Raw genomic sequence first — 19,858 nt, 5'->3', positions numbered from 1 at the left:
TATGTTTAGATACATATCTACAAAACATATGTCGATATTTAGAGTACCTGCAATTAAAGCATTTATGGAAGGATTAAAGAGAATCATTCCTCATAGATTACCACCCTCTCTAGTGTGGAACCTAAACATTGTCCTCACAAAGCTCATGGGGCCCCCTTTTGAACCTTTACTTAAGTGTGAACTGCAATTTCTCATATGGAAAACAGCTTTCCTTATTGCTATGACCTCTCTTAGGAGAGTTAGCGCGATTCAAGCTTTCACTATACAAGAACCATTTTTACAATTACACCGTAACAAAGTGGTTCTACGTACTAACCCTAAATTCCTTCAAAAATAATTACTCCTTTTCATCTAAATCAATCAGTAGAGTTGCCAGTGTTTTTTCAAAACCCAGACAATGTAGCAGACGAGCTCTACACACACCAGATGTAAAAAGAGCTGTTCTCTATTACATTGATAGGACCAAATCCTTTCGTGAAACAAAGCAACTGTTTGTAGCTTTCTCTCCACCACATAAAGGCAACCACATCTCTAAAGCAGGAATTGCAAGGTGGATTGTAAAATGTATACAAATATGCTATCACAAAGCAAAAAGTACATTAACAGTTTCTCCTAGAGCGCATTCCACGCACAAACTAGGAGCCTCCATGGCTTTCTTAGGGAATATTCCCCTAGAAGACATCTGCAAGGCAGCAACATGGTCTACAACACACACCTTCACTAAACACTATTGTGTTGATGTGCAAGCTAAGCAGCAAGCTGCAGTGGGCCAAGCTGTCCTCAAAACTCTCTATCAAACTACTGCAACAGATACAGGTGACCACCGCTAGGGAAGACACTGCTGTACAATCAATGCACAGTGTAAGATCTGCAGCTCATATGCCTTGAACGGAAAATGCTACTTACCAGTATGCATCTGTTCTTGGCATGTAGAGCTGCAGATTCTTACACACCCTCCAGCCTCCCCGGGGCCTGTATCTGTTCCAGTTCTATCTTAATTAGATATACACACATAGACATCCCGTCTTTATTTCTACTAACTCCCTCATTTCCCATCATGGCGAAAAACAATCTAAGGATGGAGCCGATGCCTATGCGCACTATCGTCCAAGGGAGGAGTCACCTATCTCGTGACTACAAAGACTTCTTCCAAGACGACAACAACATGCAATCATCCGAGCCCAACACCAGGTGGCGATCTAATGCACAGTGCAAGAATCTTCAGCTCTACATGCCAAGAACAGATGCATACTGGAAAGTAGCATTTTCCTTTTCTTGCTCGTGAGTGGACACTATCTCCGAGAATACTCCGCAGTGTCACAGGTGAACTTTGCGCTGCATACTCATACGTCATCTCATCGTGAACAAAGAGATCTGTCCTATGTGAATATTATAGCAGTTCCAGTTCCTGACAGAATAGTTTAGGACAGAGTTTCATATGATGTATTTGGTCCCACTGAACTTTTAAAAATACTACATGTATTTAAAAATTCTTTGAAGGATATCATCACCTCCAGTACATACTCTGACGATTTGGATTTTGAAACGGGTAATAGTATGTTGTCGGATTTAGAACTGTCTGCAGCATTTACGAAAAATGAAATGTTTGATGATTTGTCTGCTTTTGACTCCATGTATTGCCAACACTATGGTCATCATTTTCTGCATAAAACAAATGTTCCACATAATGTTTTCACATACCACCAATGGGAACATTGCCCAATACCACCAAAAGGTAGTTCACAAACGTTTGTTCAAAAGTTTGCTCATTTGTCTGGATTTAATACATCAGATCCACACTCATAATATTAGAGGCTTGTACCTACATCTGCAAAGAAAAGTATCCTCACTAACACCAAACAGATATACTCTGCATCTTTTATTTCCAAACTGTCTGAGCAGGGTTTAAACTTCTGAAGTGACACCATACACATATTCTGGGGTTCTAAGGAAAGGTAGGTTCAGGGAACTGAGGCACTATTTAGAGCATGTCTCGTACCACAACTGATTATTTTCCTGAACGACACTGTGCAACAAACTTCCAGTCTTGGGTTAGCCAAGATCAAGGACTTGCCTTGTATTCCCTCACTTTCACACTTTGAGGGTTGGCATAACTATACAGAAAATGGTGAGGGTACAGTAGATGACATCATACAGGGCATTTCATACAATAAACCCCAATTGGAAGGGATGGTTAGTTTTGCCTAATAACACAAATAGTTGTCAGTCAAGATTCAAGGGTACCACTGAAGGGTTTAGTATCCATAGGCCTGTCTTACACTATGTATAACAAGACCATCGGGCGGTGGTGACATCATACAGTGTTGGGAAGTTATGCCTAGATTGGCTGAGAACCTCAGACTGTCACAGGTGAAACAACACTTGTCCTTATTCTCGGATGACCTGAATCTTAGGGATTTTTTGTTAGGTCCCTGAAAGCCACATCATAAACTCTTCTTGTAGCCCGTTTACAATGAAATTTGGAAAATCTCTCAACAGGAAGCTGCTGAGAGATTATGTGAAATTGATGAAATTAACTTAGAAAAGGCTTTGGCTGTGGTTGACAATGGCATGACCACACTAACATACAGGATTTATTCACTAGGCAACACTATATCTTCTGCTATAGATAAAATGGAACAGGATCTTTCCATCTTACAACACAGACAATCACAGTTAACTTCTATTGTGTCATTAAGCTGGCGTTAGCTCTGGTTGCGTGCCCTGGCAATATATCAACAGTATGTCTCTGTTCTCTGCATATAATTTGACTGAAAAGCAGTCAACAATGGCACAAAGGAATGTGAAATATACAATTGTGCATTGAAAAATTAGACCAATTACCTTTCAACGTGGCAGAGGCACCATCTACAGAATGGTTAATTCATGGCCATATAACCTTACCAGTAACAACTTTCCAGTTTCAATATTGCCTAGAACACCACCAGGTAGACGGGTATGAAGCAATATGCAGGGAATTCATCCATGAATCTTGGGAATGACCGTACAGATTTAGATGCAGAAACGGGTACACTGAAGTGTTTCTCAGCGGTACAGACTGCGAGAATTCTTTGAGTGGATCTCTCATTTGCCAGGATATTATGCTACATGTGGCCTGTAATGGTTCAGTTGCAAACTTGTCCTGGCATATGAAAGGATCACCAGCTGGGGAGATTAATCCATTGTTCAAATTGCTCTCAAACGAGAGTTACTTAATGCTGAATGATCAAGGTTGTTTTGGGATGCTACCAGGCATCGCATATTTAGTCACAGTGAGTTCTAGGGTTACATGTTGTATGCAAGTATTGTTTCCGCCCACCCACACAGTCAGGAAGGCGATGTTATGGCCTTCGTTGAATGTTTCCTTTATACGTTTGACACTCTGAGCCGAATGTTGTGCCCTTAACCTCAGCCCAAGAGACTTTTGATCTTCAGATTGCAAGGTCCTCAACTGAGATACAGACACTTGTATGAACAAATTGCCCTTTCCATTTCGGAGAAAAGGTACAGCGTATCTTTAATATGTCTGATACGCAGAGTATAGTACACCTATTTAAGACCCTATGTTCTGGACTGTAAGTCACCTTTCAAACTGTCTTCAGAGTGATTCCAGCTTTTATGCACTCCGTATTATGAAGCAGTTTTGGAGGACTTCCGCTAATTCTGCTACTGGTAGTAGGAATCCTGATTTCATTTTTTCTGCTACGCAATAGACGTTCCAGTCACCAAGGAGATGTAAAAAATGCTTCTGGAGTGACGTTACCATGATCGCATGGTACTCCATCTGGGCATACCTCGACTTTGGGAACTAAGCGAGTCTTGGTTCCTATCATTCCGACCAGTCTGGATTTATTTTGTTTTGGCTGTTCTCCACTGCTTGTTCTGCGGACAAGATTGCGTGTTGGATCCTGTCTAACACTTCGATTGTTTGCGCCACCGGACGTGGATGCATTGCTGGACCCGTTAACGGCACACATACACCCGCTGTCCGCAGCGTATTACCATGTTGATGTTGGCATTCTTAGCCACCACTGGATGCTTCAGCTCCTGTTGGATTGAATACCGGCCCTACCACAGGCTCACAGACTTTGGATGTTTCATCTGCCTCCTCAGCATCGGCTGTGGGAACTGAAGAAGATCATCTTTGCTCAATTGACCTGATCTGTGAGGAGTTACAGGGACTGTAGTTTTCGGAGGCAAGTAGCAGTGATGTTGCGTCTCCCACACAGGACACAAAACATTTGGCTCTCTGTGTGCTGGGAAGAATTCTGCCTTTTTTCCAAAACAACCAACTTTGGAATTTTAAACAACATGTTTTCTCTCTCCCTTACTCTTGCTGAGCATCATGGCGTTAAATGCTTTTATTTGCCCAAATCATATATAAGAATATATTTTAATGGACTTATATGGATTTTAGCATAGATTGAGCATTTATAGAGTTTTTGGATGTTTTGTTTTTAGACTTTTTAGAAATGTTTTATTCTGAGCATTTGAACAATGTTTTATGATTGATTAAGAAGGACATTACCTTTTTAGTATATTGTCCGGTCGGATGAGGAGTGAGTGTTATATTTTGTAATGTACCCCAATGTAGGCCTGGGTGGTCACCTAACCTTTCACCTACATGTTCCCTGCCATTGTAATAAATAACAGGTTTTTGGTATAGACCTTTTGCTTAGTTAGGTGCTGCATAAATGTTGTGTGGTTTTTCCAGAAAACTAGCCTCATTTATGACGCATTCTCAGATTCACAGCAGGATTACCATCTTCTGCATGTTAACTATGTATAAGGGTCAACCCTTCCGTCATCCTTGGCTGACATAACACAGCAGGGTAGAACCTCTGAGGGTACCTGTTGGGTATATAAACACAATATCTTTGCTGGGGCTGGCAGAGGAGAAAGACTTCCATGCTGACACACTAATGCAAGATGCTGAGGTTCCTGCATGCAGACACTTCAGCACACAGTAATCTGACAGCCCTCACGGGTTGTCCATCTCAAGACCAAGATGGAGTCCTTAATTCTCTCACATTAGGTAATGGGGTTTGCTCTATCCTAGGGGATTCTTGGCTCTACACCTACATACATTCTAGGTACACTTAGGTACATCTAGTTAGGGTTGCATAGTAGGAGTACGCATTATTATTGTCATGCATATATTCATTGTTTTGTAAAGTACTACAGGAGTATGACCTGTCAACCACGTTGGGATTGGGGTAGGTAATCAGAATAAACAAACAATATCCCAACTGGTATTATTAAAAAGGCGATTAAACAAGTTTGCATAAAGCATTACAAGATCAGAAACAAGGAGACTCGATAAGTTTTTTCAAAAGTGCTTGTGGCATCATATAATTAAAGGAATAGTTAGGCGGTTTACAGTTGTAGCAGCACTGTAATTGAATGAATAACAAAACAACCCAATGCGCCACATATGCTGACCACAATTGTCACTTGCGTCGCCACCTTTTGTGTCACTCGTACATGCTGAGCACCAAGTCCAATTCGGGTTGTTTTGTTATTCATTCAATTACAGTGCTGCTACAACTGTAAACCGCCTAACTATTCCTTTATTTATATGATGCCATGAGCACTTTTGAAAAAACATATTGAGTCTCCTTGTTTCTGATCTCGTAATGCTTTATGCATACTTGTTTAATCGCCTTTTTAATAATACAAGTTCGGATATTGTTTGTTTATTCTATATTCATTGTTTAGCTCTATGGTAGAAATCTACCATCCATTTACTCAGTTGGTGCTTATAATCATTTATATCTGTCTTATGGTTGTTTCAGCACACCTATTTTACACTAGAATGATGCTGGTTCAATAAATGCTTCCCCCTGAACGTCCTCACTGTTCATTCTGTGTATCTCTCTGAGACAAAGTGAGCGAAATGTACTGTACTGTTTCCACGATCCCCGATGGGACAGAGTTGTCATGTTTGATGGTTGCCAACAACTATTCTCTCCTTGGTAGGAGGGGTTCATAGTGGCACTGTGAGTTAGCTGGTATTCAGGCGAACATATCCAGTAGGGGTGTCTAGAATCAGTATGGACGCCAATCCCACATTTTATTTTGTCTAAACGTGCAGATCCTATATAGATTATTCGAGGCATATGAGCTGCACTTATGCATAGATCGCCATCTGGTGTTGGGCTCGGATCTTTGCATGTTGTTATTGTCTTCGAAGAAGTCTTGTAATTACGAGGCTGTTGACTTCTCCTTCAGTCGACAGTGCACATGGGCTTCGGCTCCATTGTTAGATTGCTTTTTTCCGCCAACGGGCTCGGATGTGACCTGCTGCGCTCCGGATCGGAATCGTTCTCGAACCCCATTCGACACGCAATCATAGTTACCAACGGTATTGTCTCGATCGCGTGCCTTCGACGCGCACCCTCGACAACTTTCCATTACTCTTCGACACCTGCAAACCTCGATGCGGGCCGTTGGGCCTACCCACGCGATAAAGACGGATGTTGATGGAACAGACTCCATTAAAAAAATGTCCACAGTGTGGTGCTAAATTTCCACACTTGGGCCTCCATCCTGTCTGCAATCTGTGCCTCTCTCCTGAACATCGAGAGGACAATTGTGAAGCTTGCCTCTCATTTAAATCAAAGAAGACCATCCGGGATCGACGAGCTCGACGCCGCGACATGCAGAGAGGCACAGGTTCCATTCCGGACATCTTTCACCCAGGTCCCGACAACCTTCCGGAGCCAGAAGAGATTCCGGACTCTCAAGCAGACGTCTCCGACGCCGAAGATGACATCACCCCGGCTCAAAGGGACTTGAGTACTGAAACCCCGGCCCTGACCAAACCCACACCAATGGCACCGGTAACACCTTCGCCTTCGGGCTGAGGTTCACACTGTACTAAAACTTCGAACGCCCCGGGCCCGGCACCGAAGGATAAACAAAAGCCATCCGGCTCAAGCCAACCATTCGGTACCGAAAAACACTCTTAGCACCGAAGGTTAAGTCCAGTCGTCCGAGTTGCCACACCCTCTTCCATCGACACCGGCGAAGCACTCGCCACCGAAATTCATAAAAGATTCCTCTGCACCGAAGCAACTCGATAAAGCATCCACGCCGAAGCAGCCACGCCGAAGCAGCCGGATAAACCACCGGCACCGAAACAGCCGGATAAAACCTAGGCCCGAAGCAAACAGTTAAATCTTCGCTCCGAAACACACAGAAAAGACTTTGGTACCATCAAAACACAAATCACCAAAAGTTTCGGAACTGGGGAAAGCTGCTATACCGGACAATGTCCCAAAACATCCCAAAGACAAATCTTCGACGCCAAACAAGCCTGTTGAGACCGAAGAGCTTTTCTTCCCTGATCCAAAACAGACTACTATCTTTATTCATCCAAAGACTGGTCATATAGTCACCAAGCCACCTACAAAGTGGAAACCAGAACATTTACCACAAATTCCAGTTCCTCCAAAGAAAATCCATATAGCTACTAACACTTTACCACCACATTCACCTCCACCACCTGTTAACCCTAATTTAATTATTTCACCACCACACTCTCCAGAATTACAGGATAGTGATGGTTCGCAGGGGCATGGACAGCTAGATGTAGACATATTGCCATTAGGTCCTGATAATTCACCACAGGAACCAGACCCATGGCATGATTATAACACTGATCTTGATTTAACAAATGATCCGTATTTCTACCCCTCAAAACCATCCCCACCGGATGACAATGTGGGGTTTGCACAACTAATCAACAGAGCAGCTTTATATCACAAAGTCGAATTTCATTCAGACCCTGTAGAAGATTTTTTTTTTTAGACTTTTGCTGTTCTACAAAAATCTACTCACATCTTACCCATGCTACAAGGCCTTCTTAGACATGCTCCTGAGGTGTTTAAAGACCCAGTCAGAGCTAGGGTTCTTAACCCCAGAGTTAATAAAAAATACAAGGCAGCTCCCATTGACCCTATCTACATTAAGGGTCAACTTCCCTTGGAGTCACTAGTAATAGCCAATGCACTTAAAAGGGCAAACTCCCAAGGGTCAGGTGACACACCATCTCCTGACAAAGAATCTAAGTTATTAGACGCGTCAGGTGAACGTATGGCGTCTCAGGCTGCTAATTCATGGAAAATAGCAAACACACAAGCCCTTCTAGCAAAATATGATAGGGCTCACTATGATGAGCTAGAAAAGCTCATTCAACATATTCCCCTAGAATATAAGGACAAAGTTGATGACCTTATACAGGAAGGCAAACGTATTACTAATACCTCAATCAAATGTGCACTAAACGCAGCAGACACCGCGTCACGTACAAAAAATATTAGTGTTCTGCAATGTTGACACGCCTGGCTCAGGGTGTCTGGTTTAAGTAAGAGGTGCAAAATACGATCCTAAAACAACCATTTGATCAAGAGCACCTCTTTGGACCTGCAGTTGATGCATCTCTTGAGAAAATTAAAAAAGACACATAAACTGCAAAGTCTATGGGAGCCTTATAGTCACCATCTGCCAGAGGCTCCTTTTGTCGCTCAAGTTATAGAGCAGGTTTCAAAACCAATACATCAGAACACCCCACATCATCCTAAAAAAGTCCCAACCAGTGCTCCTTTTCTATGGGATACAATAGAGGAGGTTACAGAGGTAACAACAGTAAGGGTATAGGCAGAGGTAATAACAACCGCAACTCCTCCAACAATAAGCTGTGACTTCCCTACGCTTCCCCCGATCATCCAACTCCTGTCAGGGGACGCATCTCTCAGTTCATTCCTGTCTGGAATTCCATCACAATAGACAGGTGGGTAAGACAAATTATCCAGTATGGTTATTGCCTGGAACTCTGCGTCCAATGTCATTAGAGCACCTAACGCTCCTCAAACAGGAAGTCTTAGCAATGTTACAAAAAGACGCAATAGAGCCAGTTCCTCTACTTCATCAAGGGACAGGAGTCTACTCCCTTTATTTCCTAATCCCAAAAAAGGACGGCTCTCTAAGACCAATACTGGACCTCAGACCGCTAAACTTTTACATTCAATCAGACCACTTCCACATGGAAGTGCTTCCACTACTGCAGCAAGGCGACTTTCTCTCCACTATAGATTAAAGGACGCCTACTTTCACATTCCAATATATCCCGCTCACAGGAAGTATCTCAGATTTGTAGATGGTCAACACTACCAGTTCAAGGTGCTCCCATTCGGAGTCACCACAGCACCCAGGGTTTTCACCAAATGCCTCGCGGTGGTTGCAGCCCATCTCAGAAGACAACGAATTCACGTCTTCCCCTACCTAGACGATTGGCTCATGAAAGCAAACTCCCACAACAGCTGTGTTCAACACACTCTTCAAACAATACAGTTGCTTCACAGTCTGGGATTCACAGCAAATCTAGCCAAATCCCATCTCCAACCGTCTACAATACAACAATATCTAAGGGCAACAGTGAATACTTCCACAGCACTAGCATATCCCAATATCATCAGGATAAATGCTATACAAACACTGATTCAAAGATTTCAACCACAACACTCTCTACCAGCAAGAGTGTTCATGCAGCTAATAGGAATGATGGAGTCTTGCATTTTTCTTGTCGCTCATGCAAGACTGTAAATGCGCCCATTACAAAAATGTCTAGCACGTCAGTGGAACCAGGCTCAAGGTCAACTAACAGATCTGGTGTTGGTAGACGACCGTACCCATCGCTCTCTGCAGTGGTGGACCACAGAAAAACCTTGCCAGATCACTGTCGTTGCTCGAGCCAGTTCCACAACTAGTGCTAACAGCAGATGCATCGCTCACCGGCTCGGGAGCACAGCTCCTATACAACACCACTCAAGGTTTATGGACCACTCAACAAAAGCAATTCCACATCAACTACCTGGAATTATTCGCAATCTCTCTAGCATTGGAGTGGTTTCAACCACAACTCCTAAACAAAGCTATCCTAATCCGTACAGACAACATGACAGTCAATCAATTAATCAATCAGAGTATTTGTAAAGCACGCTACTTACCCGTGAGGGTCTCAAGGCGCTGAGGGGAGGGGGTGCCGCTACTGCTCGAAGAGCCAGGTCTTGAGGAGTCTTCTGAAGGAGAGTAGGTCTTGGGTCTGTCGTAGGTGGGTAGGGAGGGTGTTCCAGGTCTTGGCGGCGAGGTAGGAGAAGGATCTGCTGCCGGAGGTTCTTCGTTGGATGCGGGGAACAGCGGCGAGGCTGGCAGAGCTGGCGGGTATGAGTGTAGAAGCTGAGTCTGCTGTTCAGGTAGGCTGGTCCGGCGTTGTGGAGTGCTTTGTGTGCGTGGGTGAGGAGCTTGAAGGTGATCCTCTTGTCGAAGCAACTGTGAGAGCCAGGGTAGGTCTCTCAGGTGGGGGCTGGGGGGTGATGTGGCTGTGGCTGGGGAGGTTGACGATCAGTCGGGCGGAGGCGTTTTAGTTGCATTGTAGTCGTTGTAGGTGTTTGGCTGGGATACCTGCGTAGAGTGCGTTGCCGTAGTCCAGTCTGCTGCTGACGAGGGCCTGTGTCACCGTTCTTCTTGTTTCGGTCGGGATCCACTTGTAGATCCTGTGGAGCACGCGGAGGGTGCTGTAGCAGGAGGAGGTTGACCTGTTTACACATGGAGAGGGAGGAGTCGAGGATGAATCCTAGGTTGGGTGCATGGTCGGTGGGTGTCGGTGCTGTTCTCTGTGTGGTCGGCCACCAGGAGTCGTCCCAGGCTGAGGGGGTGGGTCCGAGGATGAGTACCTCTGTCTTGTGCGAGTTCAGCTTCAGACGGCTGTTCCTCGTCCAGTCGGCGCCGGCCTTCATTCTCTCGTGGAGGTTGTTTTAGCGGTGTGCTGGTCCTTGGTGAGGGATAGGATGAGCTGGGTGTCGTCAGCGTAGGAGATGATATTGAGGTCGTGTTGGCGGGCCACTTGTGCGAGGGGGGCCATGTAGACGTTGAACAGCGCCGGGCTGAGGGATGAGCCCTGGGGGACGCCGCAGATGATGTCGGTGGCCTCAGATCGGAAGGGCGGGAGGCGGACGCTCTGGGTTCTGCCGGAGAGGAGGGACGTGGTCCAGTCAAGGGCCTTCTCTTGGATTCCGGCTTCTAGAAGGAGTGTCTGACAGTTCCAGGAGGATGAGGGCGGATGTTTCGCCATTGTCTAGTTGGCTATTGATGTCGTCTCTGGCGGCGATGAGGGATGTCTCAGTGCTGTGGTTTCGTCTGAACCCGAACTGAGACGGATCCAAGATGTTGTCTTCAAGGTGGCAGGCCAGTTGCATGTTGACGATTTTCTCTATGACCTTTGCAGGGAGATGTGCCGGAAGTTCTTGAGGTCCTTGGGGTCCGCCTTGGGCTTCTTGAGGAGGGCGTTGATTTCGGCGTGTTTCCAGCTTTCCAGGAATGTCGCTGTTTCGAAGGAGATTTTGATGACCTTACGTAGTTGGGGTGCGATGGCAGCGTCTGCTTTGTTGAAAACGTGGTGTGGGCATGGGTCTGATGGAGATCCTGAGTGGATGGAGTTCATTACCTTGCGTGTCTCGTCGTCGTTGACGTTGGACCAGGAGGTCAGGCGGTTGGCGCTGGTGGTGTTCACAGGGGAGGTGGGGTCTGGCATAGTCGGGGCGGTCAAGGTGTTGAAGCTGTCATGGATGTCAGTGATCTTGTGGTGGAAGAAGATGGCCAGTGAGTTGCAAAGTTCTTGTGAGGGCCGTATGTCTTTGGCGTTGGCGCTGGGGTTGGAGAGTTCCTTTACGATGCTGAAAAGCTCTTTGCTGTTGTATGCGTTGTTATCCAGGCAGTCTTTGAAGGAGGATCTTTTGGCTAATCTGATGAGGTTGTGATGTCGGCGGTTGGCGTTTTTGTGGGCTGCGTGGTTGTCTGGAGTGCGTTTGTGGAGCCATATTTTCTCCAGTTTCCGGCATGCGTGTTTGGAGGTCTGCAGATCGTCGGTGAACCAGGTGGCAATGTATTACATACAAAAGCAGGGGTGGGGACACACTCTCTCCTGTTATCCCGTCTAGCGCAAAGCATCTGGAGGTGGGCCATTCCACGAAACATATACCTCCTAGCAGAACATTTACCAGGAGTACACAATCAAATAGCGGATCTGCTCAGTCATCAAACACAACAGATCCACGAATTGGAACTTCATCTTCAAGTTCTTCTTCCATTCTTTAACATGTGGGGACACCCAGACATAGATCTGTTTGCCATACACCAAAACACAAAATACCCAAACTTTGCATCCAGGTATCCACATCCATTGTCTAAAGGCAATGAGCTATGGATGAACTGGTCAGGCAAATTTGCTTACGCTTTTCCGCCTCTCCCACTCATTCCATTGCTATTGAGCTCCAACAGCATTCCCTTACAATTATCCTAGTTGCTCCAACATAAGTAAGGCAGCTATCTGTAGGACCACATCAAAAGCTGCACCTCTCTCCCAAGTTTCTCACTCAGAACCGTGGAGAGATAAGACACCCAGATCCCAATCAGCTCAACCTTGCGATCAGGCTCCTGAAATCCTAGAGTTTGGCTACCTCAATCTTCCACAAGAATGTATGAACGTTATCAAAGAGGCTAGACACCCTACATGGAGGCATGCTATGCAGCAAATGGAAAAGGTTCATCATTTATTGCTCTCACAATTATATTGACCTACTAGATGCTTCCATTCAAAACATCATCTGTTACCTTTTGCATCTACAACAATGTAACCTAGCGTATACATCCATAAGACTACATTTAGCTGCCATAGTGGCCTACTTGCAAAACAGACAACATTTGTCTTTATTTAGAGTTCCCCAAATTAAAGCTTTTATGGAAGGGATTAAAAGAATAATTCCACCAAGAGCTTCCCCAGTGTGGAATCTCAATATAGTCCTTACCAGACTAATGGGACCTCCATTTGGACCTTTACACAATTGTGAACTACAGTACCTTACTTGGAAAGTAGCATTTTTAGTCACCATCACATCTCTCAGAAGAGTGAGCGAACTCCAGGCATTAACCATACAAGAACCATTTTTACAAATCCATCATAACAAAGTGGTTCTTAGAACAAATCCAACATTTTTACCCAAAGTAATATCTCCCTTACATCTAAACCAGTCTGTTGAGCTAGCAGTATTCTTCCCTCAACCAGACTCAGTTGCAGAGAGAGCGCTACACACTGTTGATGTTAAAAGAGCATTACTCTGTTACATCAAAAGAAAAAAAACCTTTAGGAAAACCAAACAACTTTTTATAGCTTTCTCCCCACCTCATAAAGGCAATCCTATATCTAAAACAGGAATTGCAAGGTGGATTGTAAAATACATACAAATATGCTATCTTAAAGCCAAACGCACATTAACCATTCCCCCTAGATCTCATTCTACATGCAAACTAGGGATTTTTGGGAACATTCCCCTAGATGACTTATGCAAAGCAGCAGCTTGGGCCACGCCACACACCTTCACAAAACACTATTGTGCAAGCAAAACAACAAGCTAGTGTGGGCCAGGCTGTATTAAAAACATTTTTTCAAACTACTGCAACAGATACAGGTAGCCACCGCTAAGGAGGATACTGCTATATAGTCTATGCATAAGTGTACAATCTGCAGCTCATATGCCTCGAACGAAAAATGCTACATACCAGTATGCATCTGTTCTTGGCATGTAGAGCGGCAGAGTTGCACACGCCCACCCTCCTCCCCAAATACCTCTATCTGATCCAGTATTATCTTAATTAGATACATCACGCATGGACACCTTTCTATTTCTCACTACTCCATCTAACCCTACTGGCGAAATAATCTAACGATGGAGCCGAAGCCCATGCACACTGTCCACCGAAGGAGGAGTCACCAGCCTTGTGACTACAAGACTTCTTCGAAGACAAAAACAACATCCAAACATCTGAGCCCAACACAAGATGGCGATCTATGCATAAGTGTACAACTCTGCAGCTCTACATGCCAAGAACAGATGCATACTGGTAAGTAGCATTTTCCTTATAGGAACTACACAACAGGGTCAAGTCTGGGTCTCCAGCGGGGCAGGCAGGTTCCAGGTCCAGGCAGACAATAGCTAGGCTGATGTGGAAGGGTCAGGGGTCGGCACTCCAGATCTGAAAGTCTTGAACTGGGATGCCCATTGATGTAATAACGGGAATTTCCAGAGACTCTGCAACCCCTGAGACTACAGGTGGAAGCATCCGCTGTCACCCAAACCTCCATGGAGCAAACCCAAGCAAGTGGTCAAGGAGCGGCTCATGACCTCTAGGCGCGCAGAATCCTTCGTTTAGCTAGCTGGCACGCCAGGTGTGTGAATCTATTAACCGTCTTATTTTTTTAGGGCATGGAAATAAGCAAAGTGAGCATGCGCCTCAAGTGTGTAGTGCGGGAACCCCTGTGACGCGCAAAAGTCGGTTAGTAACAAACAACCAGAAATCAGCAAGCATTGGGCTGGACCATAGCATATGTGCAAAGTCTGTGTCCTTCTGCAGGCAGTGGGAGCAGGATGCTTCTGTACGATGGAAGAATTGATTTGGTCTGTGCCAGAGGTAAGATACGCCTTATGCAGGATATGAAATTATATTTGAAACCTGCATTCTGGGAGACAGTGGCAGGGTAAGCCAGGATCCCGGCTCATTCTACATCGCTAAAAGCCCTGTCCAGGTCCTCACTCCACCAAATGCAGAGTGCCAGAAGGGATAGGCAAGTGTGCTTGGGGAGCACGTTAGTGAACCACATGATCAAGTGGTTTCCCATGCCTAGTAGGTGTATATGCCTGCTCGGTTCAGGTTGTAGTGGCCTCCATCATGCTTGTAGGGTGTGTATAATGTGATACATGAAGAACTGTCCTGAGGGGAGACCGGTTTGATCGCTCAGATCAGCGAACGGGACAATCAAATTATCCAAGAAAAGTTCACCCAAAGTATGGAGGCCCTCTTCGTGCCAATGGGCGACCGCTGTCTACGTGAGATGCTCCTTGGGTGTTCCCAGCAGTGGGGGTAAAGGGGCGTATGGTATGGCGTTGTTGGTGACGTGTAGTCAACGGCAAAAGAAGAAGAGGGCAATGGGATAAAAGACGCATGGATGGGATGACAGATCCGGTGAGGGGATGAAAAAGGTATCGTAGTGTCCACGGTGTCATCCTGGCCGTTTAGCAGGCCACCGCGACACCCACTGCAATTAAGCAGCAAGGCAGTAGCGCTCAAATTTGGGTGCCCCTATCCCGGCTCTGTCCTTCGGCAGGCACAGTTTTGGCAGCAGCACAATAACCTTAAACACCATGTCAACAAATCAAACCAAATAAACCTTTATCTGCCCTCCGGAACATGGGAAGGGAATCACACTAGTCACTGTAAGGGATCTATTGCTCCGCGATTCTACCTAGGTATTCAATGAAATAGGTTTCTCGACCAGCGATTCAAACCCAACCTAGAATTCTTGCATTATGTCTTTACTCATAAAAAAAAGCTACAATTCCGAATTAGAACTCATTCACAGCCAGACTATTAAGGATCTTATATACATTAATTTCTAATTAATTTGACACCACTCCTTATTCAGAAGACAACTTTATATCTAACTTGAGTCCTTGATCAATCAAACACCTTTACATAAATCTCACAAAATCATGTTCACAATAAAATATGAACCCACTAAACATTACAATGCACCACAAGACATGTATTTCAAATTGTCAGAGATTTCACTTATTCCGCGCAAATATAATGCAACACAATCACCAAATCAATGACAGATAACACATTGCATGACATCTCATGCTAAGCTAAAACCCTGTTAATATTCAACAAATCCACTCATTACATGTCAAGCATGAGTACTCTGGCAATAATTCAAGCATCTCCAAAATTCTCCAACTTTCTGCTAGTCAAAATGTTTCATTAATTCGGGTTAATTAGCTTAATGAATTTGCCTATTGCCCACATTCATCACTAAAAAATCTTTTGACACTTGAATTAACTAATTAACAGGGTTGATGCATAAGACAGTCTTTTTTATGACCATGTAAGTGTTTCCAAGCTCCCCTTGCGGGGTGTTAAGAAATCGAGTCCTGAGACAGAGAAGATACCAGACCTCCTTCATTCTAAACCAAGGTACGGAGCTGATTAGATCCTAAGAGAAATCTTGGATAGATTCTTGGCAAAAGAATACTAAACTTATGCTACACCTCACTTACTCCTTCCCTCGTACTAGACTTAGGTTAGGTACATCGGGGTAGGCGTATTTTAGAAGCACCAGTTGAGTACTTTCAGTCTTTATTTATTTATGTATGTATTTTATGGCTTAGAAACCATACCATGCTTTTTTCAGTATTATTTTATAATACTCTTCTTACTGTACACATTATACTTTACAGCCAGTATTACGATTGTAGCAGTTCATTTCTTCTGCATGAGAAAGAAGACTGTTCAATAAATACTTTTATTGAAAAATCTCCGTCTCTCTATTTCTCTGCAACTTTGGTGAAACGAAGCATGCACGAATGACTGAGTAAAATATCTATCTATTGTTTCCACGACACTGAAGATACGTTTTATCTTGGGGAAACAAAGTTGTCATGTTTATGCGGTTGTCAGAAACTAATCCCTTCTTGTGAATACGAGAACGTTTCTAGTGACTTCTGAGCTAGCTGGCACTCACAATTAAGTTTACTATATTCGATAGAGACCTAGTAGAGATAAGTCCTACGTCACATCTATAGGATATATTATTCCAATGCGCAGAGCCTATTGGGAATATAGGAACTACACTACATAACACTTAGTCGAAGGCTAATGAACATAAGCTTCTGCAAAACAGAAGTTCAGGTTGAAGCGTTCATGGGTTTATTAAAAAATATAGCTATTACAGAAAGCAAAATGTAATTTGTTAGTCGATCATAAACCAGCTCGAGCAAAATAGTAAAAACAGTATTCTGTAAGATGACTAACATAAAGTCAGACTCTGAAGGAAATCGAAGCAAAGTATAAAGCAAATAAACAGATAAGCGCAGAATACGCCTTCTGAGAAAACATGTAACAACTCCAAAGTACAGCAGTTTTTATAATATTTTCAGACAGTAGAAAAACATCAATTATATTGCATAACATTACATAAATGGGCTGTACCCATGGAACTTTTGCATAGCAACTAATCAAATTGGTGATTTGTAATCACTGAAGACATTGCCTATCGCCATATAAATATGATTGATTAAACAGATATATGATGTAACTACTGAGAGGAATAAACTTGAAATGAAACATTGCACAATGAGTTTCTTTTCCACATTCATAAAAATAGTCTCAACCTTGTTAAATCAATACTTTTCATTCTACTCCAAGGAAGCTAGATAATTGTTATTAAACAAGTTCAACTGACAGGGATCATGATTTGCCGCTAAACTAAATGATTTTCTGAAAAATAAAAAGACACATGGACGTACTTAGTTAGTGCACAGAAAATTAAAGAAAGGATTGGATAGATTTATGTAACACAGCTAGTCAGTTCAGCTAATGAATAACGCATTGACAAGACACTAACAGGAAACCTTGGAAAGTTACAGAATACGGAAACATGCTGAATATGGCTTCCTCGAACTAAACACAAACATAACATTAATGTCAGTACTATTTTTGCAATGATAGTACAGAATAAAATGGAAAAACACACAGACATACAGATAGAGAAAAAAGGCTTTGCTCTCATGAAAGAAATGTGTACTGTTATTCTACTGATGCGAACAGTTGTAAAGGCAAGCAAAGTGAGGCCTAGTCAGGCTAAGTGAACCACATCTAAATTATCAATTATTTCTCATTAGTAAACACTCTCTCACATAACCATCATTGGTATTTGTGTATATCACAGTGGTGGAATGGTAATATGTGTACACACCTTTCATGGGGATTAATCTGTGTATGTTGATTCGTGCTGATGAGGCTGTCTGCCCTCTTCAGTTCCTTCTTAACATATTAACAGCTGCAGGTCTGTATAAGCTCATGCAGTGCCACTTAACAGATGGCTTGTTTTGCCTACTGCTTCTGTGCGGCACCTTTTCCCCGGACTGTGGAAATTAGATAGGCATCTTATCACGCCACTAGTAGCTTTCGTTTTCTGGAGTGGGACTCCCTCTGTCCCATTGATTTTCCTCCTCTTCTTCACTGCTTCACACTGTAGCTGCACCCGGCACCAATTTGGAGCTCCTTTAGTGTCTCATTCTTAACACATTTAGCTAAATCTCTAATGTTGGCTTGCAGACACACTTGCTGCTTTCCACTTTTATTGTACCAAAAGTTGTATACATCGTACTGTTTTCTTTCACATGCAAGACCTATTTTTCCTTCTTAAATGCTTGGTATGCCCTTGGGTTTGTTATGCTACTCTAAAGTGTGATTCATCTCTAGCCCTCGAGTACATTTATTTATTGAAACAGCATTTCATGGTTGTGAGAAAGCGTGCCCAAACCCCGAGAGACTATAAAATGAAAGCAGGACTATCCTATTGGTTGGAAACAGAGCAGGGTCTACATGGTAAATAGAAAGGGTGAAAGGCTAAAGATGGAGCAATGAAATAGGGCAGGAGAGAGAGAGAAATGGGAGCAGCTCAGGGTAGTCCATGAGAACTGAGAAATGGCATAATACTTTTCTCTAGAAGTAGTCTAAGGAGACGTTTTAAACTCTTTGAGATAAGACCTGAAACAAAAGAAACCCTGATTCATCTCATTGAGCATTTAGAAGTCTGCTGACCCTAAAACATATTTCAAAAATGTAATATTGGTCATATTGTTAAGGAAATTCAATATTCTAGATGTCTGTAGTTTCCTGAAACAGTTTTATGATTTCACCTTGGTTCCCCACAGTAATGTTGATTGTGATCTATCTCAAAGAACATTTTAAAATATATACATAGAGCAATCTGTTCTTTTGCTGGGATCCGATGAAAATGTGAGTGCTGCATGGTGGTTATTTGAGTCTACATACACTGTACATTGTGGTTGATTTCATTTATTTCTTAAGTGATAATCAAAAGAAATGGTTGCTTGACAAGTGAAGATAATCCTGTCTAAAGCGTATTTTCTATTGTGTTTACTTGATGTAGCTTTAAAATTGCTTTGTAGGAAATATTTGTCTAAATAAAATATGTAACAATTAACATTTATGTCAATATTTATATAATCATTATAAGTTTCAGTATGTAATAATGGATTCTTTCTGTGACTTCAAACTGCAACACAACTCACACTGTGAGTAACCCTTATATAGATGACATTATATTTAAATAATAACAAACATTATAGATGATGTCAAAAAGTATGAAGTTCACCCTACAGGTATCATTGACTGTTTTCAGTTTTCGATACTGCAGTGTCACTGTAGAAATGGGCATTAATGTGAATTTGGTGCAGCATCACGGAAAAATGTGTGCCTAACTGCCGTGCTACATCAGTGTATCACTAGTTATGTTTGGATTGAAGTCTGATTCATTTATTTGAACATATTTATCTTCTGTAGTTTGTACAAGTATTGAATATGTGCCTTCTTTAATGTCATCTAGATAACCTTGGCAGTGCCTCTGCCATCCAGCTGCTGCAGGATATGGCTAGCAAGTTTAGTAAACTTTGTTATCTGATTGGCCAGCACAGCACATCACTGACTAACTTCCTACATGGCTCAAAAGAGGCAAAGCGTCTGGTCCTTCTGGAGCATTCAAGTCTCTTTCACGACAGCTACACAGAGTGAGTATCCATAACGCTGAAAGTTGTATAATTCTTTTTTGGTATTAAAACATGTTTTCCATTTATCCTTCTACTATATTTTACAACTGAGCTTTTGACAGCCAAGCAGGCACATGTGCACAAAAAATGCCTGCCAAAATGTCAACCAT

At 43.2% G+C, this 19,858-nt stretch overlaps 1 protein-coding gene across 1 annotated transcript in view; it reads left to right on the top strand.

Moving 5' to 3' along the window:
• The window catches only part of ALS2 (alsin Rho guanine nucleotide exchange factor ALS2), a 1,343,724-nt gene that overhangs the window by 400,912 nt on the left and 922,954 nt on the right, over nucleotides 1–19,858 (top strand). The window contains exon 11 of the mRNA XM_086955258.1: nucleotides 19,529–19,709. Coding sequence (XP_086811384.1) covers nucleotides 19,529–19,709 — 181 coding nt within the window. The remainder of the gene's footprint in view (nucleotides 1–19,528; nucleotides 19,710–19,858) is intronic.

This window comes from Lissotriton vulgaris, chromosome 2_1 (assembly GCF_964263255.1).
Source record: "Lissotriton vulgaris chromosome 2_1, aLisVul1.2, whole genome shotgun sequence".
Lineage (NCBI taxonomy): Eukaryota > Metazoa > Chordata > Amphibia > Caudata > Salamandridae > Lissotriton > Lissotriton vulgaris.
Note: the sequence above shows the minus strand (reverse complement) of the source record. Positions and strands in the feature narration are given on the sequence as shown.